At 41.3% G+C, this 20,140-nt stretch overlaps 1 protein-coding gene across 6 annotated transcripts in view; it reads left to right on the forward strand.

The window, feature by feature from the left end:
- The first annotated feature begins 907 nt into the window (after window positions 1-907).
- The window catches only part of IGF2BP2 (insulin like growth factor 2 mRNA binding protein 2), a 129,004-nt gene continuing 109,771 nt past the window's right edge, over window positions 908-20,140 (forward strand). For all 6 annotated transcript variants that reach the window (XM_087818250.1, XM_087818252.1, XM_087818251.1 and 3 more), the window contains exons 1-2: window positions 908-1,137; window positions 2,677-2,737. In XM_087818250.1, coding sequence (XP_087674376.1) covers window positions 960-1,137; window positions 2,677-2,737 — 239 coding nt within the window. In that variant the 5' untranslated portion in view covers window positions 908-959. The remainder of the gene's footprint in view (window positions 1,138-2,676; window positions 2,738-20,140) is intronic.

Here is a 20,140-nt window from a genome sequence, read left to right on the forward strand (position 1 = left end):
GTGCAGAGTAAACGAGGGCCCTGCTCGTCCCGGGCCCCAGTCGTCCCGACTCCTCCCGCGATTCCCCGACCACACGCGCCGCCGGGTCGCCCGGGAGAGCGGGGCGGGGAGCGGGTCTCCGAGCGAGCGCTCCGCCCGGGAACGCGCAGGGCGCCGGACTCGACCAACTCGCCGCGAGAAAGTTGCCGTCTCCCAGCCCGCCCTCGCCTCTCACCTCCGAGACACACCTTCCCGCGGGCCGGGCAGCGCGCTCGCACATCCGGTCCACCTTGCACACACCCCTTTCCACGCTCTCCGACCGGCCCTCTCCCTCCCACGCCTGCGGCTCCCAGCCGCTCCCCCGCGCCCCCTCACGCACTCCCACCAGCGCCGGGGGCGCGCCTTCCCCCGCCCCGCCGCTCGCCGGGCGCCCGCTGGGGCTCCTGCGCCCGGGAACCCCAGTCCTGGGCCGCGACCCGCTTCCGCCCGCTCCGCGCGGGGCCGAGGCGCGGGGAGGCGCGCGGAGCGCTCGGAGCGCGAGGCTCGGGGCGCACGGCGCGGGGCGGGGCGGGGGCGCTCGCTCGCTCACTCTCGGCGGCGCACACGCCGGCACAAACTCTCACACAGACGCGAGCGGGGTGCGCTGCCGCCGCCCGCCGCTGCGCCTCCTCCCGCCGCCGCCTCGAGAGGCAGAGAGAGGAAGGCAGAGAGGGCGCTTTGTCCGCGCGCCGCCGCCCGGCCCGGGACTCTGCCCCGAGGAGGGAGCCGCGCCGAGTCCCCGCCTCCGCCTCTGCCTCTGCCCCCGGGCGGGCCGGGCGGCCGCGGTGGGGGGAGCCAGGCCGAGGGTGGGGGTGGGTGGCGGGCGGGCGGAGGGCGGGGAGGGGGGGCGGTGGAGGAGGAGGAGAGACGCGGGCAGCGGAGGAGGCGAGGAGTGCCGGGTACCGGGCCGGGGGAGCCGCGGGCTCTCGGGGAAGACGCGGATGATGAACAAGCTTTACATCGGGAACCTGAGCCCCGCCGTCACCGCCGACGACCTCCGGCAGCTCTTCGGGGACAGGAAGCTGCCCCTGGCGGGACAGGTCCTGCTCAAGTCCGGCTACGCCTTCGTGGACTACCCCGACCAGAACTGGGCCATCCGCGCCATCGAGACCCTCTCGGGTGAGCACTCGGCGCTGCCCCCTCCCCCGCCTCGCCCCGCTCCGGCCCGGACGGCGCCCGGACGGAGGCCGAGCCCGAGCCCCGCGGGCGGCGCCCGGCGGGGGCTCCGGTGCCCGCACGCTCACTTCCACGCACCAGACCCTCAACTCTGACCGCCGCTCCCCTCCCCCCACAGCTCCCGACTCACCCCTTGCCCCCCGAGCCGCAGCCCTGGGGCGACCCCCGTGCGGCTCCAAGGGTCCCCGAGGCTCGCTCGCTCTCTGGGGGGCACCCTCGTTCCCCTGGCTCTCCAAGCTGCTCTCCAGAGTTCCCCCACCCCCATTCTTAGAGAGTCTCCGTCCCCCCTCTTCCCTGACCTTCCCGTTACCCCCTTTGTCAGGGACCCCCAAATCCTGCATCTCCTCGCTTAATCGGACCTTATCCTTTCCCGTGCCTCGTGCCCAGGACCTCCAGCCTTCTGGCGTCCCCGGAGCCGCACTCTCCTTTCGAGCCCCCTCCCCACCTACTCCCGTGGTCCCCCACTTTAGGCACCCCCTCGGCGCCACCCCGGTAACCCCTCCGAGGTTTTGAGGCTACCCCAGCCCCCGCTCCTGCACGACGGCACATCTCTCTCGGTCCTCTCCCGAACCTCAGTTCCCTCTCGCTCGTCTCTCAAGCGCTCCTATTTTTCTCTGAATTTTTTGTCCGATTTTATTGAGAAGAACTCGAGGCGGGGGGCTTTCCGCCGCCTGCCCCCCTGCCTCCCGCTCGGCCAGAAGCACCTTTTTACGAGGTGCCCTGTCTCAACTCGGTGGGGGCCCGGGCTGAGAACCGGGAAAGAGGAGACCGGGGGGCCCCGCGAGCGCGCTGGAGCCCAGACGGGAGACGGAGAGCGACACACACGCCCGCGCGCGCGCGCACTCCCCAACTCTCCCTCTCGCACACGCACCGCCCGGAGCCGCGCTCGCCCCCCGACCACCGGCCTGCGCCCCGCTGACCCGGCCCGGCCGGAGCCCCTTCCCCACCAGCGCGCGGAGTGGGGGCGGGGTGGCGCTGAGGCCAAGGTGACACCCAGGAGCCGGCGGGGACTAGCCTCTGGCCGCGGCGAACCCCAGGGGTTTTCTGCGTGTCTTCTGGGGGCCAAGGGGAGGAGAGGGCTGGGAAGGGAGCGCGGCGGAGCCTTCGGGACCCGGGGTAGCGGAATGGAGAGGTGGGGGCCGAGAGAAGCGGGGCCTCGCCAGCCCTGCAGCTTGAGTTTCAAATGAGCTCATCCTTTCAAATTGGCGCCGCTCTTTATTAAATTTGTTTTTCCGGTAATGCCACCCACTGCTATACCTGGGGTCGGATCCGGGCTCACACCCTGCCCACTTCGTCCCGAGACCCGGGGCGCCCATGTTTCTTCCCACTGGGAACCAAGTTTGCCCAGCTGGAGCCGGGTGGGAGACCCCTTGAGGGCACGCGAAGGCGGAGCCCGAGCGCGGAGTTGTGCGCGTGCCCCTCCTAGACCCCCGCCAGTTACATACGGGGAAGGTTCTGAGTGCTTTAATTTCTGTTTTAAAGGTAAAGTGGAATTGCATGGGAAAATCATGGAAGTTGATTACTCAGTCTCTAAAAAGCTCAGGTAAATATATTTCGCTTAGTTATTTTATGATTGACTTACGTATAAAGAAAATGAATTGTTTTAAAAAATGTGCTTTGGTAGTTTTGTAAAAAGGCTTTTGTTTGTTTTGTTAGTGGAGATAACATAGTTTAGAAAGTTAGTTTTTTTACTTTCATTATATAAGGTGTTTACTGGTCTTGGAAAATATCTGGTCCCTTATTGGGGTGTGTTGGGGGGAGATGTCGAACACTAGCTATGTCGAATTCGCTGGGACTGTTTAATTTGTTTGTCAAAACTTGCCTCCCACCCCTACCCCCAGCACAATGGCAACAAATGCTTGTCAAGACTTCCTGTGAGATGTTGAGTAAATATTTACTGTGTCAGCTAAATTGCTTAACTAAACTTAGCGATTAATTAGTTTTCTTTTTTAGATAGATTAATGTTGAATAATAAAATAGTACAGTAAATGGTCAATATTTTGCATAGTATTCTAAAGAAGTGGGTTGTTTGGATTGGATGGCAGTTAAAAGCCAGACTTTTGTAGTCACTGAGACTGCTGAATATTGCTTCTGAGCGTTTTGTTGTTGTTGCTGTTGCTTTTAAGATATGTTTGAGGCTAAACAAATATCACCGTGAAATCTATAGTTAAGTGCACTGTTACTAATGGAATAAAAAGGTTTGTGGAGGTTGAAATTCTCCTGCGATTTGCTTACAATGAGAAATATCTGTCCATGAGGAGAGAATGACGGAGAACATCTTTGTTTCAAAGTTTATTGTGGACTTTAAATTTGGACCCTGTATTACTCATTCTCGATTTTTTTCTCCTGTGTGTTGTAACTTAGCTTGTATCCCATTCACATACATTTCTTCACCATTAGTCATTAAGTAGCTGAATTGGAGAGACTCTAAGTGAAGCCTTTGATTTACTGCCTTTAAAATCTCTGATATGCAATAGTATAACCATTTACTTGATTTTTGCCAGGATTGAATAGATTTTAAAACAAACTATCCAAATTTAATGAATACTTAGATATTTTGTTAAAGAAGTTTTTAAAAATTGTGTGCACATTTACAGATGTTTTATCTTAAATAAGCAACAGAATATCTTTTGTTTGCAAATGATTTTGTGGCATATCAGAAAACTACTTAATACCTTTTAAAAAAAGAGGTAAAAGTTATGGTTTGCAGTTTCCTGTGTAATATTAAGCTAGTTCTTCTCTCTAGGAAAAGATCTAATGTGTAACTGGTTCGTTTTTCAATTAAGTATTCTAAATTTGTATACTTCAATTTCTTTTTTGCTTGAGAAATCCAAGTTGTAGCTTTCTGATATATTAAGTATTTGTTGTAAATTTAAATTATTAATCTTACAGCACTTGAAAATTTGAATATGTTGGCCAAAGTTTGAAAGAACCACCTAAAAATATTTAATTGGCTATGTTTCTATAAATGCCTAATTGTATTGGCAATATAGCTGTTTTGAGTCTTTTTTTTAGGTTATAATTTGTAAAAATCAGTGCTATTTTAACTTTGGTGAGTTGGTGTCTCATTTCATGTTGTAATATAAGTGAAATACTACTTTATCTAAAGTTGTTAACATCTCTTAAAACTTCTCACAAACATACTACTTTTTTACTTTTTTGTGTTCAAAAGGCAGAGGTTATTTGCTGTTAGCTGGAGTTTCACTTAAATAATTTTGTGGTGTTTTATAAGAGTTCAGAATTAAGAGGGTATCCCAAATTTTTAGTATTAATTAAATAAAGAGCAGTCTAGGACTTATACAGCCCTATTAGTTCATGATTTCTTTGAACATGTGGGGGATATGAAATACCTAGGAGGCAGATTGAAATGCGCTGTGTATGATTCACTACACTGAAGATGTCTGACATACCAAATGTATGCATAAGCTGTTGCTGTAGAGGGTTACATCATTTCTGATTGGATGGTTTTAATCTTTTTTTCCTTTCCTTTATTAGTTTAAAATGCAGGAATTAGCTACTTGTACTGCAGGCTAAGGGCGAGATAGCTAGGGAATGGTGTGTACTGAGCTCAGACCTCTGGGATGAAGCAGCTGTATGTTCTCATGCACAGGGCACTACCACGGTGGTGGTGGCTTTCAAAAAGCAGGGTACTGTGACATTTGAAACCAAAGCTTTTATGTTATATAGTGACTATTTTGGTGTTCTTTTGTTGCATTTCTATGAAAATTAACAAGTTAGGAGTAAATTTGTCAGTGTCAAGTCAGTTCTATATGTGGTTTTTGTGTTAGTTGAAGTGAAAATGTGAAGAAAACAATTCATGTTCATTGCTTGCTTACTTAAATAATCATTCAGCAATTGAATGCTTATACTCTATATTGTTCTGATTTCTTTGTGTTCTCAAGAATCAGTTTTAATATCTACATTCTGAAATTGATTTTTTTTAAGTTAATGATACTTTGGGAGGAGATGTTTTTATCTTAAGTTATGAAATTATTGGCATGCCACTTGGCTTACCAATTGGATCTTTTGTATATCACTTCTAGCATCATTTTATATGTGCTATTATAGTAGACAGACCGGATACCATTATTTTCTCAGGTCACGCAGAAATAGAAAACCCTTTTTTCTTTTTGCCACGTGTTTCATTTTTGTTAAATGCAAATTATTGTAATGTAAACCATATATAAACCATCTATTTCTCTTACTAAGTTGGTTTCAGGCTCTGTTGAATAAAAATCTTTGGATCTTTTTTTCTCTATTCATGTTTCTTGGTAGTATATATGAAACAAAGATTTCTTAATGAGAAACAAACTGGTAAAGGCTTTCAAGTTCTTTTGAAAAGTTGTGGAAATTTCCTTGATAGAAATTTCATTTTTGATGTTGACGAGAGTTTAGTTTTGTATGTGTGTGTGTATATATGTATACATATATACACACACACACTGTGTAAATTGTTTTGAGCTAAGACACTTGCTAACCTGAATGTGCTTTGTAACTAAAGTTGAATGATTCTGCGAGAAACAAAACTTTGAAAAATGTAATTTCTGCCCACTTCTAGGAAGTAACTAAGTGGTGCCAGACATGCTTTCACTGAGATGGTGTGAATACTATGAGGTAGTGTAGGAAAAAGCTATGAATTTGTCTTTCATGACTTAAAAATCAGTAATTGTGTTCTCTCCAATGCAAATGAATTTGGTCTCCTATAGGAATGTTAAAGAAAACAGTATCTCAATTGTATTTTGCTTGTATGTACTACATTGTGTATAGTTGAATTAAATACCAAAAAGAAAAAAAAAAAAACACAAAAACCAACACCCAACCTCAGGCCCTTCTTCCAACAAAGGCTTTTGCTGCATCAATTTTTAATTTTGTAGCAACAGAAAAGACTTTAAGAGGTTAAAGCACATGGTAGCCTCCTATATCAAGAATTTGTTGAATTGGAAGTTAATGCCTGGATTTAATTATATGGGTTCCATGTGTGGATATACCATATATTAAGGTAAAATTTGTATCAAACTGTCAGGTTGCTTTTGATTTGGCTTTGAGTTGGATGTTTAGTTTCCCATTTTGAAAAAGTAATAATTTTTTCATGTGGTTCTAGGTAATGTCATAGAGAATTACACATTTTTGGTAACCTTTAAAAGATAAGTATTAAAATGAAAATAGAAATAATAAAGGAATGATTACTTATAATTCTACTTTATGTTTTGAAATGACCGGTCATTTGATGTTTCTACATTTAGTTAAATATTAAAAACCATTGAAATCCGCAAATCAAAATAGATTTCATGTGCTGCTTGCTTTTTCTATTTTTCAAATTCATATCAATTTTAAATTGTAGTATAGCAGTTTATAAAAGTATTAAATGACTAAACACCTAAACATTAATTCTGAAAGGTGATTTGGTGGTATGTAATACATTTTCCAAATTGTGTTTTCAAAAATAATAATTTTTTTGTAATTATGCCTGAGTGCAAGATGACCAGTAAGTGGTGGTCTCAGAGTTGTTTTTATGTTAACTTGAGATTATCAACTATATAGAGAAGATGAGAGAAGACTAGTAATATCTGTACAGCACCTTTTATACATAATGATCTAAACTACAATATATTTTTCAAGAAGAAAAAATTTTTAAAGGATATTAGAAGATTTATAATTGTATATCAAAATTACCATTTCACTATTGTTTTGAGTAAATGTTTTTATTTTATGGAAGCTGCTCTGGTTTTTAAACTGGGAGATGTCAATAATGTTGAAATGTGCGCGAAAGGAAAGTGACTTGGGCGCATGTATTAAAAGTCAAAAAAGCTATGAAAGTCAAATTTCTACAGGAACTGTTTATGAATATTTGATACTTTTCAGCTTTATAAATACTTGCTGTCGACTGCTGAATCATTCTTCCAAGCTTGCTAATGAAATCCTCAAAAGTAGATGAGCAATTGGTCAGAGTTGTTAGAGGATATTATTTGACTTAGGTGTGTCATCTCTGTGATTCAGTGGGGTGTGTGCACATGGGTGTGTGATTTGTTGGGGACAGTAGTTTTAAACAGATGGTATCTAGAGGCAAGAGGAGGAAATCTTTAATTGAGCAACAATTACTCTGGATTTCAGTTCTGAAAAGGCAAATGACAGACAGTGGGTGTTTGAACCTTGTGACGAAGGGGATCAAATCCAGTGATATTTGCCTTGAGTGATGCATAACTCTTGTAGGTTAACCTTGTGGAAGCTGGGACGCTGGCACCTCAGTGTCTTGTTCAGTGAGCATGCTGCTCGGAAGGACCATCCAACGCAACATTGAATTGCCTTCGCTTGGATGTCCCCCCTCACTAGTAGAGTTAACCAAGTGACTTTGAAAGCTTTGATGATCTGTCAGCCACTTATTAAGTGTTAGAAATTTCAAGATTTGCATATGATTTTCACTTAGAAATTCTGTGCTGGGGAAGGCAGTACATTATTTTGCAGAACAAAAGTACTTTGAGAAAATCAATTTCATTAGTAGAAGCATAGTATTAAACTGGTTTCTTTGGAGAATGTTAAAATACTTAAGTGATAAGTTTCAAAAACATATTTTTAAAAATTCCATTTAACTACTACCAAAGAGTGTCTTTAATGTTCTTTTCGGTGTTAAGAGAGTGGTGGGGTTTGGCTAAACCAGCTTTTTAAGCCAACTTTCTAAAACTTTTAGTCAAAAGCATAATCTCTCAAAAGTTATTATTCTTAATTTGAAGGACGAGACAGATGTATTTTATAAAACATGCCCAAGTAATTTATTAATCAAGGATTATCCTTTTTACACTTAAATTCAAGTTCAAGTTAGTTTGGGTAGTCATTCAAAACACTATCGCGTTAGGAAACATAGTAGCAAATAAATAAGAAATACCTACCAGTTAACAGTCTTTCCTCCCATTATCACCATTATTATTATTTTTTAATTTTTTACTTTATAATTTGACTTCATGCTTACAAACTTGCAATTTTCATTTGGTGACATGGGCTGTATGGGTTCTATTTTGGGAAGCAAAATTGCAGAGAGCTCAAAGCATTATTTTTAAGGTTTTACTTTTCCTGTTTTGATGATGGACTTTAGTCCGGTCTTCCTGTAAAATAGTGAAGAAAAATTATTTTCTTTTGCAGAAAAATTCAGATTCTGTTGCTTTGGCTTCCAAAGAGGATGGGGACTTGTAATAACTGTTTCTTTAGTTTGGTTTAGAGTTTGATGGACTATTGAGGTATAGAGTAGGTAGACGAGAAAATGAACTCTTTTGCATTAATAGCAGATAATGCAGTCCAAAGGCTCAGCAGATGTCCATCATTTAATACACATATGTCTCCTTCCAAGTCTCTGGTTCTCACTAAATCATAAGCTTACAGGTTTGAGATACATCTTGCTTGTTTATTCCTGGATTTCCTGGTTATTTATCTATTCTACATTTTATTTTTTAAGTTAGAATTTTTCCATTCTGTTTACTATCAAGAACATTTCATAAAGTAGGTATTTTAATGAATCCAGTATATGAAAATTTTAAGTTCTGATACATGTTTTAGGCTTTTTTAATATGCTTGCCTGTACTATATAAGAAATGTACCAAATGACCAGGAAAATATGTATGGGACCATTGCAATAAGGATGATATTTTCAGTTTTTCTTATTAGCATATAAATAATATGTACAAACGTGAGAATTTGCCTTAGAGGAAACTTGGATTTTTAATTTTGTCTTAAATGTGATCAGAAAGGTTGTTTCCTGATTCCATGTGTTGATGGGTGAGTAGTAGCATTGTCTCAGGGAGATAGATGTATTTCTATGCACCTGTGGCATCTTACATTTATATAGTACTGATGATGCCACAGCCTCTTTCACACACATTTCATTCATTTCAAATAATAATTATGTGAAGAAGATAGGACAATTAATGTTATCCCTCCTTTTTTTTTTCAGATGAGGAAACTCAGTCTCAGATATTTAATAATTTGTCTAAGGCTTCAAGGCCATTAAATAGTAGAGCTGGGGCTAGAACTCAGGTCCTCTGAGTTTCAGTCCAGCGTGCTTCACCTACATTTATTTTTTTTAAAATAAGTCACCTGAAAGTGTTATAAGATTCAAAGGTTCCATTTAAGACTTATGGAAATATATGAAAATTGGTTTGCTTGTGAAGACCCTTTGCAACGATCTTACTCTTATATCAGTCTGCATGATCTGTACTTTGTTACAGTTTTTTAGAAAAAAAAATTTAGAAGCAGGGGCAATTTGAGATTCCCAGCAGCATTACCTCCTGCTATCACCATGCTTGCCCTTCGACAGAAGGGGGGGGGTTATGCCCAACTAAGTAGGTTGGATTTTGTTTCTACGTTGCTTTTTTCAGGGTTGCATTCCATGTGTTATGAAATAGGTCAATGCCAAGAAAGACTTTTTTTTCAACAGCTGAGCCACACAGATCACACAGGTAGCCCTGGTAAATGAAAGTCTAGAGTGGGTTCTTCACACATTTTAGCCAGCCCATTGCAGGGAGGGCAGAACAGTGTTTGGTTTAAGTTGTTTTCCTGGCAGCTGCCAGGTCTCTCCCGATTTGGTGTCTCTCTCTGCTTCACTCTCTGTGTAGAATATAGCCTTTTGCCTCTCGTGTGGGGATGGAATGAGTACTAACAGGATAGCATCCATAAAGTTCCCTCAGAGTTCTCTATTTTACAGCCCATTTCCCCTTAATTGTAAACTTTTTCTGCATTTATCCTCTTGTTTCCTTTAACTTTTGTGTACACTCCTGTTTATGGTAGTGGTAGTAGGGAGGGAGGAATTATCAAAAAAAAAAAGGTGAAAGAAGATTATTTCTAACTCTCCAGGCGTTTCATTCTGTAAATTCGCCCAGTTCAGAGTGGTGTATTGCATGATGTGTGGAATTCTGACTCAGAAGATGGGAAACGGAAGAAAGGTAACTCATGCGCTGGGCACTGGACTAGGCCTTCTACATATTTCATTCACACAGCAGCCTGGAGAGATCTGTATTTCACCCCTTTTACAGTAGGACTGCAAAGCTTCAGACTCCAGAGCCACTCCTTCACCTGACCTAACTTAGCTGCTTCCGAGAAGCAGGGGCCCTGTTACCCTCTCTGTCCATCTAATTTGATTACAGTAACAGCACCCTAGCAATAAAGTAGGAAGTTTGCTAATGTGTACATAGGTTATAGAGTAACTTTATATATTTTCCTAACTCAGAATAAGAGATAAAATTTACATGTATACTACTGATATGCAGAGGAAGATAAGGCACTGAAGTTTAGTATATTTTTAATGTAGTGTAATGGAAAGAACTGAAAGTGGTAGTCAGAATTTGAAGAAGCTATCTTGAAGGATCCTATAGTAAGAGCATTGGTTATTATATAAAGATAAAAAGATGTTTTAAAAATATCATTGTGGCTGAAAGTTAAGTGTGAGAAACATATATGTATGTATGGGGGAGGGGGGTGTCTGTATTTGTGCTTTTGGCCCAGATATATATATATTTTTAATCCTGAAAAAACAAACAAAAAAACCTCAAGTTTTTTTGGTTCAGGACCTAGCATGTTGCACGAAGCTTGACATGCTTTCATTTTTATCTGTGTATTTAAAAATGTCTAGGATTTGGAGAAGGAGAATAAGGGATTCTCGCAAATTACCTTTTATAAAGTGGTTCGTCTTATTAACATTAGGAAATTTTAAACCTTTTTGACACATGAAAGAGTCAGTGGTAGGACAGGAAGTAGAAAAAGATATGTATGTTCTTTTGGACATAATGCTTAAACATAAAAAGCATTTGTAACTTTTTTTAGTAAATAGGACTTAAGATGCAGTGATATTACCAATGAAATGAGATATACCAGAGTTTTGCTTCTAGGTATAGAGGTGGTGCTTTTTTGATAAAAACATAATTTTATGAAATTTATGATGAGGTTAAAAATAATGGCTTTTCTCAGTCAAGAACCTCTAGTAGAGCTTAAAATAGCATCAGAAAAGACATCCTCGTTACCACTTTGTATCTTCACTCTTTCTCTTCCAAAAACAAAGTGAAAAGTAGTAATTGAATGGTGATCCTGTGGACCGGTTAACCTCAAACCAACCCATGAAACAGGATAATTTGAAAAGCTCATCTGAGGATGGGCTATTTTGCTTTTTGTATATAAAGGAGACCTTTTACTTTAGTGCCCCCCCATCTTTGTGATTTTAACAATGCATATTTGAAAAATGGATGTTTTTCTTTTATCATTGCATGGATACGGTTTTGAAGTAAAATGTTTATGCATCTTTATTTGAGTCAGAGGTAGATGATGAAACAGTTTAACACTGAAAAATGCAGTTTAGCCTTTTCAGTTATGAGAAAGAGAAAGAAGGGAGAAGGGAAGGAGGAAGAGGGGGAAGGAAGGGAGGGAGGGAAGGAAGGAGGGAAGGAAGGAGGCAGGCGGCCATAGAGGCGTAGGTGACCGACTGGCTGAACTTTGCCAGGTGGCCCAGGCTCTCTCTGTAATTCCAGAGCCCCCGGGAAAGCCTAGCATTCACTGATGGCGTGTAGAAGACAGTAAGTGATTCCAGTGGTGGCAGCAGGACTGGGAGTCCCACGCAAGTTGTTCTTTTCCTTGATGTTTAAAAACTCTAAGAGTACGTGGCTGGCCTGTCCCACAAAAGGTTTTACATTGCTTTCTATGAGGCCCCACACCGGCCACTTCCCTCTGTGATACCCTCCTTCCCCTTTGCGTGTGGATGGCGGGGCAGGCCCGCCTCACCCGCGCCCCTGGCTGGCTGGCGGGTGCGGGAAGCCGAGGCCTGTGTGTTGCTCAGTGTGGTGGAATGTATGGGCTCTGCGACGGACACTTCCTCGGCGTGAGAAGCAGACCTGTGCTCCTCAATGGATGCGGGGTCAAACGTCCTCCTCGTAGGCTTTTGTGAGTGGTTGAAAACTTGGGAAAGATTTTCCCAGTCCTGAACCATTTCCCCCCCTGCAGTGAAATTTGTATTTATTCTTTGTGAAGGGGAAACACATCTTTTTTTTTTTTTCCCAATCATTGAAGGATAGAAAAAATATTGTGGATGCATAAATAATCTGGCCTCTTCCTCCTGGATCCAGCTGTACTCTTTCCCTCTTTCTCTTTGGACTGCTAGTGATGCTTCAATGCATGGACACTGAATCTGTAAACCAAGCTTTTTAAAACTCCTTGGGTCATGTCACTGCTAAAGATGATGAAATTGAGGCTCTTTTGGAAACCAAGTTTTAAGCTCGGATATTTAAAAATGTAGGACTTAGTCTTCCTTTTAAGGTATAAAGAACCAGCTACTAGTTGATGAATATTCTTTAAATTTTTCAGTTAACTTTTTTTTAAAATTTACATTTTATTTATTTTTTCTTCACAGAACATTTGAGATGACAAAGGTTCTGGTGGCTCAATTATTTGAAATAATGGCAGGGACTTAGGTTTATAAAGTAGTTAAGTTTAAAGAGGACTTTGTTTTAAGGGTTATTAAAGACTGGGAACAGGGTTATTAAAGACTGGGTTGGTTCTGATGGAATTCTTCATACATCTTAAGAGGCTTACTAGGGAAGAGTTAGCTCTTTGGTTCATTGATTTTTGTATTAGTGGTTTGTATTAGTGGTGTCTACTTCAACAATGATTTCAAAACAATAATTTTGATACTGAAAATGATTTATGGCTTTAGTTCACATATAACAATTATGGTCAAGGTGCTGCTGTCTGCCTTAAAAATTTCCAGCCCAAAGTTCTGCCTTTTATTCCCCATGGCTGTGGTTTTAACAGTATATTCCACAGAGCCTTAGGATTCTGAGGAGATGGCAAACTTATGGGAAGAGAGAGTGGATATATGGACATGGGAGATCCTGGCCTCTTACCCACCTTCCAATCAGAAGACAGCTGCATTCCTTGCTGTTTTATATATTGGAGTTTGGTTTAGAATTTAAGGTTTGCTGCTTTAAAAAGCAGTGAGAAAGTACTGTTCCTGTAGTATATAATTCTAGGTCTTGGGTCCATTCTCTGATCAGGCATTTTAGCAGATCCAAAGCTCTTTCTTGAGGAAAGTTTAGACCCTGCCCGCATTACTTCTGAATCTACCTCCTTGGGAATGGCCTTCCATCTCCTGTCACTTTTGCTTTAGCAACAGATGCTTGCTTTGCCAGCTGCATGCCAGTCCACTAAACCTATGGATTTTTCTACAGTCAACAGCATAGAATGTTTGCCTCTCAGGAACTTTCCTGAGAACTCCTTGGCCGGTGCTTATACTGCAGCTCCTGACAGAGCCATTAGAGTCCATTGACTTTGAAGACTGATGGATCTGGTGACATGGGACCTGCATTGGGGTTTCACAGGGGTGATCTTCAGATTATGTTCACCTGCTTTTTATGGATGCCCAGTACATCAGCAGGGACACATCTTCAGTATCAGTCCTGCAGGCATGATGATTGTTCAAAAACAGGGTGTTACTTCCAAACATGGATATTATTCTCGCAGTGCTTTCTTAACCTGTGACCAAGGAGTCTTGGGGCAAGTTCTTAAAGTACTTGGACTTTGGCTTCTGTGTTGTTTAAAGAGCCTCCTAGGTGGTTCTGATGCCCAGAGAGAGAGGGGGCTCCCCTGTTAGCTCTATTCCACGCTCCTATGTATTCCATCACTCTAGCTTCCTGCAGACTGGTCTTCAGACTGATGATTTCATATTGCACACCCACGTTTTGTAGTAAAACTGTTATAAGGGACCACCATGCATTTACAGGGGTCCACGCTCAGGTGCCTGCAGATGAAATAAGCGGTGGCAAGGGGATTCTATGGAGTATAGGAGAATGTAGCTGTAAGTCAGCTCCACCCAACTGTTGCTGCTGGAAAGGTAGGGTCAGTGTTCCCACATCTGATTTTTCAAGAGAAGCCAAAACTCAAGAGTTCTCATGTTAAATATTGGCCGCAATTCAGAAGACTTTAGGAACACTGTGAGGGTCAAAGAAGATAGCTATGGGTCAAATCTAGCCCGTGGGTTGCCAGTTTGCAGTCTCTGCCACATGGAACTCTGCATTTCTACACAATATTGTTGAAGACACTCTCTATTATGTTTAGTATCTCTAACGCTTAAAGCTTATCTGTGAGTGAGAGGGAAAGGTCCTCTTGATAAGCTGGATAAACTAGTATGTCTCTTATCTCATGATGATAGCTGTTTGGAAGCTCAAAATTAAAATTAGGTCTCAGTTGCAGCAACCATCTTTAGTCTAGTTTCTGGAATAATCATTTCTCCATTATCAAGGCCCTATGGTTTTATCTTTATGGAATGATCTTACTGTGTTTTTGTTACATTAAGCCATCTAAAATCCTTTTGTAAATATGGAATGGACATATGCTGAATAGGCGACAGTTTCATAAGTTTATCTGTATAGTGTTTCATAATTATGTTCACGAGAAAAAAATAAGCCTCTGTCTTCATAGAAGTAGAGGAGCATGTTTCCATGTCAATCTAAATTATACTTTCTCCAGTTAAACCCTGGGCCAACAACTATAGATATTGTTTTAAACCATTTCCTAAGAAAGTGTGATTCTCATATGTCCAGCAAACATTTTTAAAAATAAGAACTTATAATCTTATTGTAATCGGATGTAAATCAACATCCGATACAAGGCAGCTAGTTTTAAAAGCATAGAGTGTAGTTGGTGGGAAAATTCAGTGGTGAAAAACTGCTTCTAAAATATGTTTGAATAGTCTTTTGGTTACTGTCACACTTCCTTGTATTTAAGCTGAGGAAATTGAAGGCCATATGGATTTCAGTTCTTGGTTTCAGGTTCTGTAAATGCTCATTAAGGCCAAACTAAATGAAAACTGCCAGTTGCCTATGAGATCTTAAAAAAAACCCAAAAAACAAAACAACTACTCTAACAGTTGGAATTAGCATTTTTGAAATGTATCTCTTTGTCCTATAACTTACATTGCAGAATGAAATAGCTCATTAGTAACCACTGTAAATTAGCAAGTCATCTCTGGTAAGGCATAATGTGGGGGGAGGGCGGGCATATAGGAGTGTAGGAATTCAGGCTTTCATTTGGCTCCCCTCGTTTGTGATGGATCTAAATGGTTATCAGTTCTACAAAAATAGCCAGCTCAATTTTTTGACTTCAATGCCTTGAATAGTAGACATAGCTGCTCATTAAATATTTTTGGATGAATTAAAATTAAAGCCATAATAAGATATCATTAATAATTTATTTTCCTCTATTTCTCTTAATTTTCAAATGGGGTAGAGGGTGGGAGTTCAAAGATTTTGCTCTTTTGTGAATGGTTTTTTTTCAAACTTTTGTCTAAATCTTTGCCTAAGTGGAATAAAACCTTCATGGGCATGTTAGGTACAAAGGCTCTTTAAAACAGGAGGTGAGCTGCAAAGAGCAGTTGCACAGGGCTGCAAAACAAGTTTGGAAAGCAGAGATTTAAATTTGGTGAAATCAGAATAGGTTTTGTAAGTCAGTCTTTTTAAAAAAAATAAAGAGTAGGCTAATTTTAGTATTATTAGATTCAGTATGATTATATGAAAATATAATTTTCCCTGTAGCTGTTTCTCTCTGTAACCCAAATTGCATTAAAAATCTGGGAATCGCCCGGCTGGGCGTGGCTCAGCAGTTGAGCGTAGACCTGGGATCCAGGCAATCAGGGTTCGATTCCGGGTCAGGGCACATGCCCAGGTTGCAGGCTCCATCCCCAGTTGGGGGCATGGAGGCAGCCGATCAATGACTCTCTCATCATTGATGTTTCTCTCTCTCTCTCCCTCTCCTTTCCTCTCTCTGAAATCAAGATATATTTAAAAAATAAATAAATCTGGGAACCATGGCAGAAAAACCTACTTGAAAAAAACAAACAAAAACAGCTATCTTTTTATTACAAGATAATAGGTGGATACAAGAATCAAACTTAAGGTGTGTTTTTACATAATAAATTAAATATGATCAGTTTAAGGAGGCAGCATTGGAAATTACTGTAAAAAAAAAAAGAGGCAAGTGTAAAAATGACAGGATTTATCGATGGATAAGATCATTTATAACCAGGGAAGTTTGATTTTAAATGTTAATTGCAAAGCAAAATGCTGTCAAATGCTTTGTATTAGTAATCTTTTGCTGCATACATATTACTCCCAAACTTAGCCATTTAAAACAGCAAACATTTATTATCTCACACATTTTCTTTCTCTTTTTTTAAAATCCTCACCCAAGAATATGTGTATATATATATATATATATAGTTTATTTTTAGAGAGAGAGAAAGGAAGAGGAGAGAGAAGAGATATATATGTATAGAGAGAGACATCGATCAGTTGCCTTCCTTACGCCCTGCCTGGGGATCTAACCGGGAACCTACGCAGTGCCCTGACCAGGAATAGAGCCCACCGCCTCCAGTGCATGGCACAGACACTCTAGTCAGCCGAACCACCTGGCCAGGGCTGTCTCACAATTTACTGAGGGCCAGTAATGTGGCAGCAGTTTAGCTCAGTTGTAGCTCAGCACCTTTTATGAAATCGCAGTCAAGTTCCCCACTGGGACTGCAGTCATCTGAAGGCTCAGCTGGGCTAGATGATCTTCTACCAGGCTCACCAATGTGGTTGTTGGCAGTTCTCAGTTTCTCTCTGGCTGTTGGTTGGAGGTCTCAGTTCCGCACACCTGGGCTTCTCCATAGGTCTGCTCACATCATGACAGCAGGTGTCACCGAGTGAGTAATCCCAGTGGGTGGGACACCAGACTGCCTTTAGCACCTACTTGTCGAGATGCACATAGTCTCTACGCCTTACGGTGGCACCTCGGTTTTCGAATGCAATCCGTTCCGGAAGACCATTCAAGCTCTGAAATTTTCGAAAACTGACGGATCAACAACAGCCGACAGCTAGGCCTCAGGATCTCGCCCTCCGCGGAAGCCGTGTGGCATGTTTGACTTCCAAGGTGGGTTCGTAAACCGAAATGTTCGTCAACGGAGACATTCAAAAACCGAGGTGCGACTGTATTTTGTTCCTTATACATGAGACATTCTGTTGGGAGGGATTAGTCAAAAGGTGACTACCACGAGGATGGGGATCATTGGGAGCCATCTAGGGTTTAATTAAGTCAATCAGGAAAAGTCAGCAAATCAAAGAGACTTGCTTGATTTGAGGCTTATACTGAAAAGAATAATCCCCTTATATTAACATTTATAATGACCCTTTTGGAGTAAAACTGGGATTCCTTATAAAACAACAATAAAAACAATTCCGGATTACTGAATCCTTTTTATAATCCTTTAATTTTCATGACACCTCGTACAGTGAGGAAGGCAGATACCACTGTCCTCACTTCATAGGTTAGGGAACCGAGGCCCACGTCCTCAGGCAGGGCCACACATTTGGCATTTAACCTGAGTTCTTTTTTTGTTTTCGTCTCTTTCTGTTTTTCCCCCTGAAGAATGATTTCAGTTACTTCCCCTTTTATAAAACACAGTTAAATTTTTACCTTTCAGCCTTGTCTGAAAGATCTGGGGTTTTTTAATGCCTAATTTAAAAGTTTAGAAGATTGTTCTTGTATCAGTAAAGATGCTTGTCACTTTTCTGCCAGCAGCAAGAGTCCTTTTTGCTATTTTTGTAACTGGGTGAGGTCTGATTTCTCCAGAATTGTGCCTTACTGTGGTTAGCCATGGTCTACAAGAGGAAAATATATTTGCTCTTCTTTAAAATCACTGGTTTTCTAAGAAATATGCTATTTAGTATAGAAAATCTTTCTCAGGCAAAATGCAGCGGTCACTTTGATATCAGACAAGGTGATTTTTTCCCCCAATTAAAAAGCCAAAAACATCAGGCCCTCAGACCTTTGTTACCTCCCTTTATTATGCATTTATTTATTGAAGAAATTTGATAGCATTTTGCATTGTTTTGATGTTAGGCATCTTCATGTCGATGTTGAGCATGATTCATTCTGTACGAGCATTTTGTCAAACTCATGCAGACCTACCAACTTTGCCTGTAGAATGTCCTCAATTACTCTGACCAGTCAAATACAGTATTTTAATAGTAGTGTTTTTACATTTTTATTGAATCTCAGTGCTTACTTGCATTGAACCTTTTCTCTTAAAGGTCCTGATAACATGATAGTTACGTGAAGTTATTTTGGTGGTTTCTTTTTGAACATGTGTAGATGAGGCTTATAGAATGTCGGACTGTGTTAGGAGTGTGCTCTTTAAGAAAGATACATGCTTTCTATATTGTTTATAAAACACTGGGGTAAATATAATATTAAATTTTCTACACAGTTTATATATTCTGTTCAGAGTGTATCCTGCATTATCCTGCTCTCACCCCTCTCCCTTCTTGTATGCTCAGAGTAGATAGTTGACCTCTCCGTAGTTAAAATTTTTAATGTATTTTTTTTCACAAAACAATCAAGTGGTTATATTTCATTCTCTTAAGTAGCATAAATTTACCTCTTATGATTTCGTTTATATTCATTCCTTTGTTGAGGAAGTGCTTCCCCCCTTTAAAGGAAAGTTAGTAAATTCTAGTTCTGTTCTATTGCAATTAGAATTAATGATATTTCACCGTTCAGTGAGCTATCATCTTGATTCATTTAGGTTTCCAATGCCCTTGAGATGCAAATTGTTAATATCTGGGTACCATCCTATTATGGAAGAATTTAGGATAATGCCTTCATAACTTTCCCATGACAGAAAGTGGTTACAGATGCATCCATTCAAAGGAGAGAGTTTAGTATAAATCATGGCAATTCAGGATTACTTAACTGACAGAAGATGAAGATAATTTTGATCAGATTAATCATAATCACAGCATAATAAAATAGAGATACCTCTTTTTTCAGTACTTTTATTGAGATATATTCACCAAGAAGAATCTAATAATTAAGAGTACTTTAATTGGGGGCAATTTTAATTTTTGATCATTTGACATTTGATTCTGCACTGCTCTTTAAAGGTAAAATTGGATTACATTTTAGTTGTAAAAGAAGTAATTGTGGATAACTTCTACGATTGAACCTAGCAAACTAAAACTACATTTGTCAAAAATGAGATGGTGACTTCCAATATCCAGCTATTAAGTAGAAGAGGCTGCCCTTCTACTATGTTCTAGTGAGAGGCATAGAGCATGCAGTCTGCTAACCCCTGCCACATTGCACTACAAAGACCTAAGCTTTGTTGATGGTGCTTCAGTCTGGTGTGTGTGTGTGTAACTGTAAGAGGGATTCTATACCTAGTTGGTGATGTTGCATTTTGGATTTTGAAATTAGCTGCTTGCCAGCTCTCAGTTACCTCAGCTGAATCAACTGCTGCATGTCAAATAAAGTACATATAATTTCAGAAATGTTTTTGAGACTCGGTAAGGAACTCAAGTTATTTCAACTCGGAGCAGCATTACTTGAGCACCTACTGTGTGTTTTCCCCAGTGTAGAGTACAGTGGGGTCCCTGCATTAAGGAGCTAGTCTCTGAGGAGTCTTCTCATCTTATTCTTTCCAAATCTACAGAAGCAAACCATAGGAAAACTGCTGCTTTTCACCCTTCTCACCTCAACACCAGCTTAATGTGTTACCATATTCTGGTTACTCGAGATCACTTCTTAAATGACTTTGGTGTCGTAAGCCTGGAATGAGGTTGCTACTTAGAGAACAAAAAAAAAGATCATCTGAACCTGACCTCTCTCTCTATCTGTGTGCACCCCTGGGGTGCATTAGGTTTACCTTGCAGATTACATTTTTTCATCACTTACTCCCAGGTAGTCAGCAACGCCTATGAGGCGTTGGCTAATTGATATAAAAAGTTCAAAGGGAGGTAAACCATAGAACCTGCCTTCAGCCTGAAAGTTATATTTGCCTGTAATTCCTGATCACTCCCATAATGTCCAGGAACAAGGTGCAGATGTACCCTTGAGAGGCAGAGAGTCTGCTGCAATAGTATGGAAAGTTTGTTGTGGACAGTGGAAA

Source organism: Miniopterus natalensis, chromosome 6, assembly GCF_054644295.1.
Source record: "Miniopterus natalensis isolate mMinNat1 chromosome 6, mMinNat1.hap1, whole genome shotgun sequence".
Classification (NCBI taxonomy): domain Eukaryota; kingdom Metazoa; phylum Chordata; class Mammalia; order Chiroptera; family Miniopteridae; genus Miniopterus; species Miniopterus natalensis.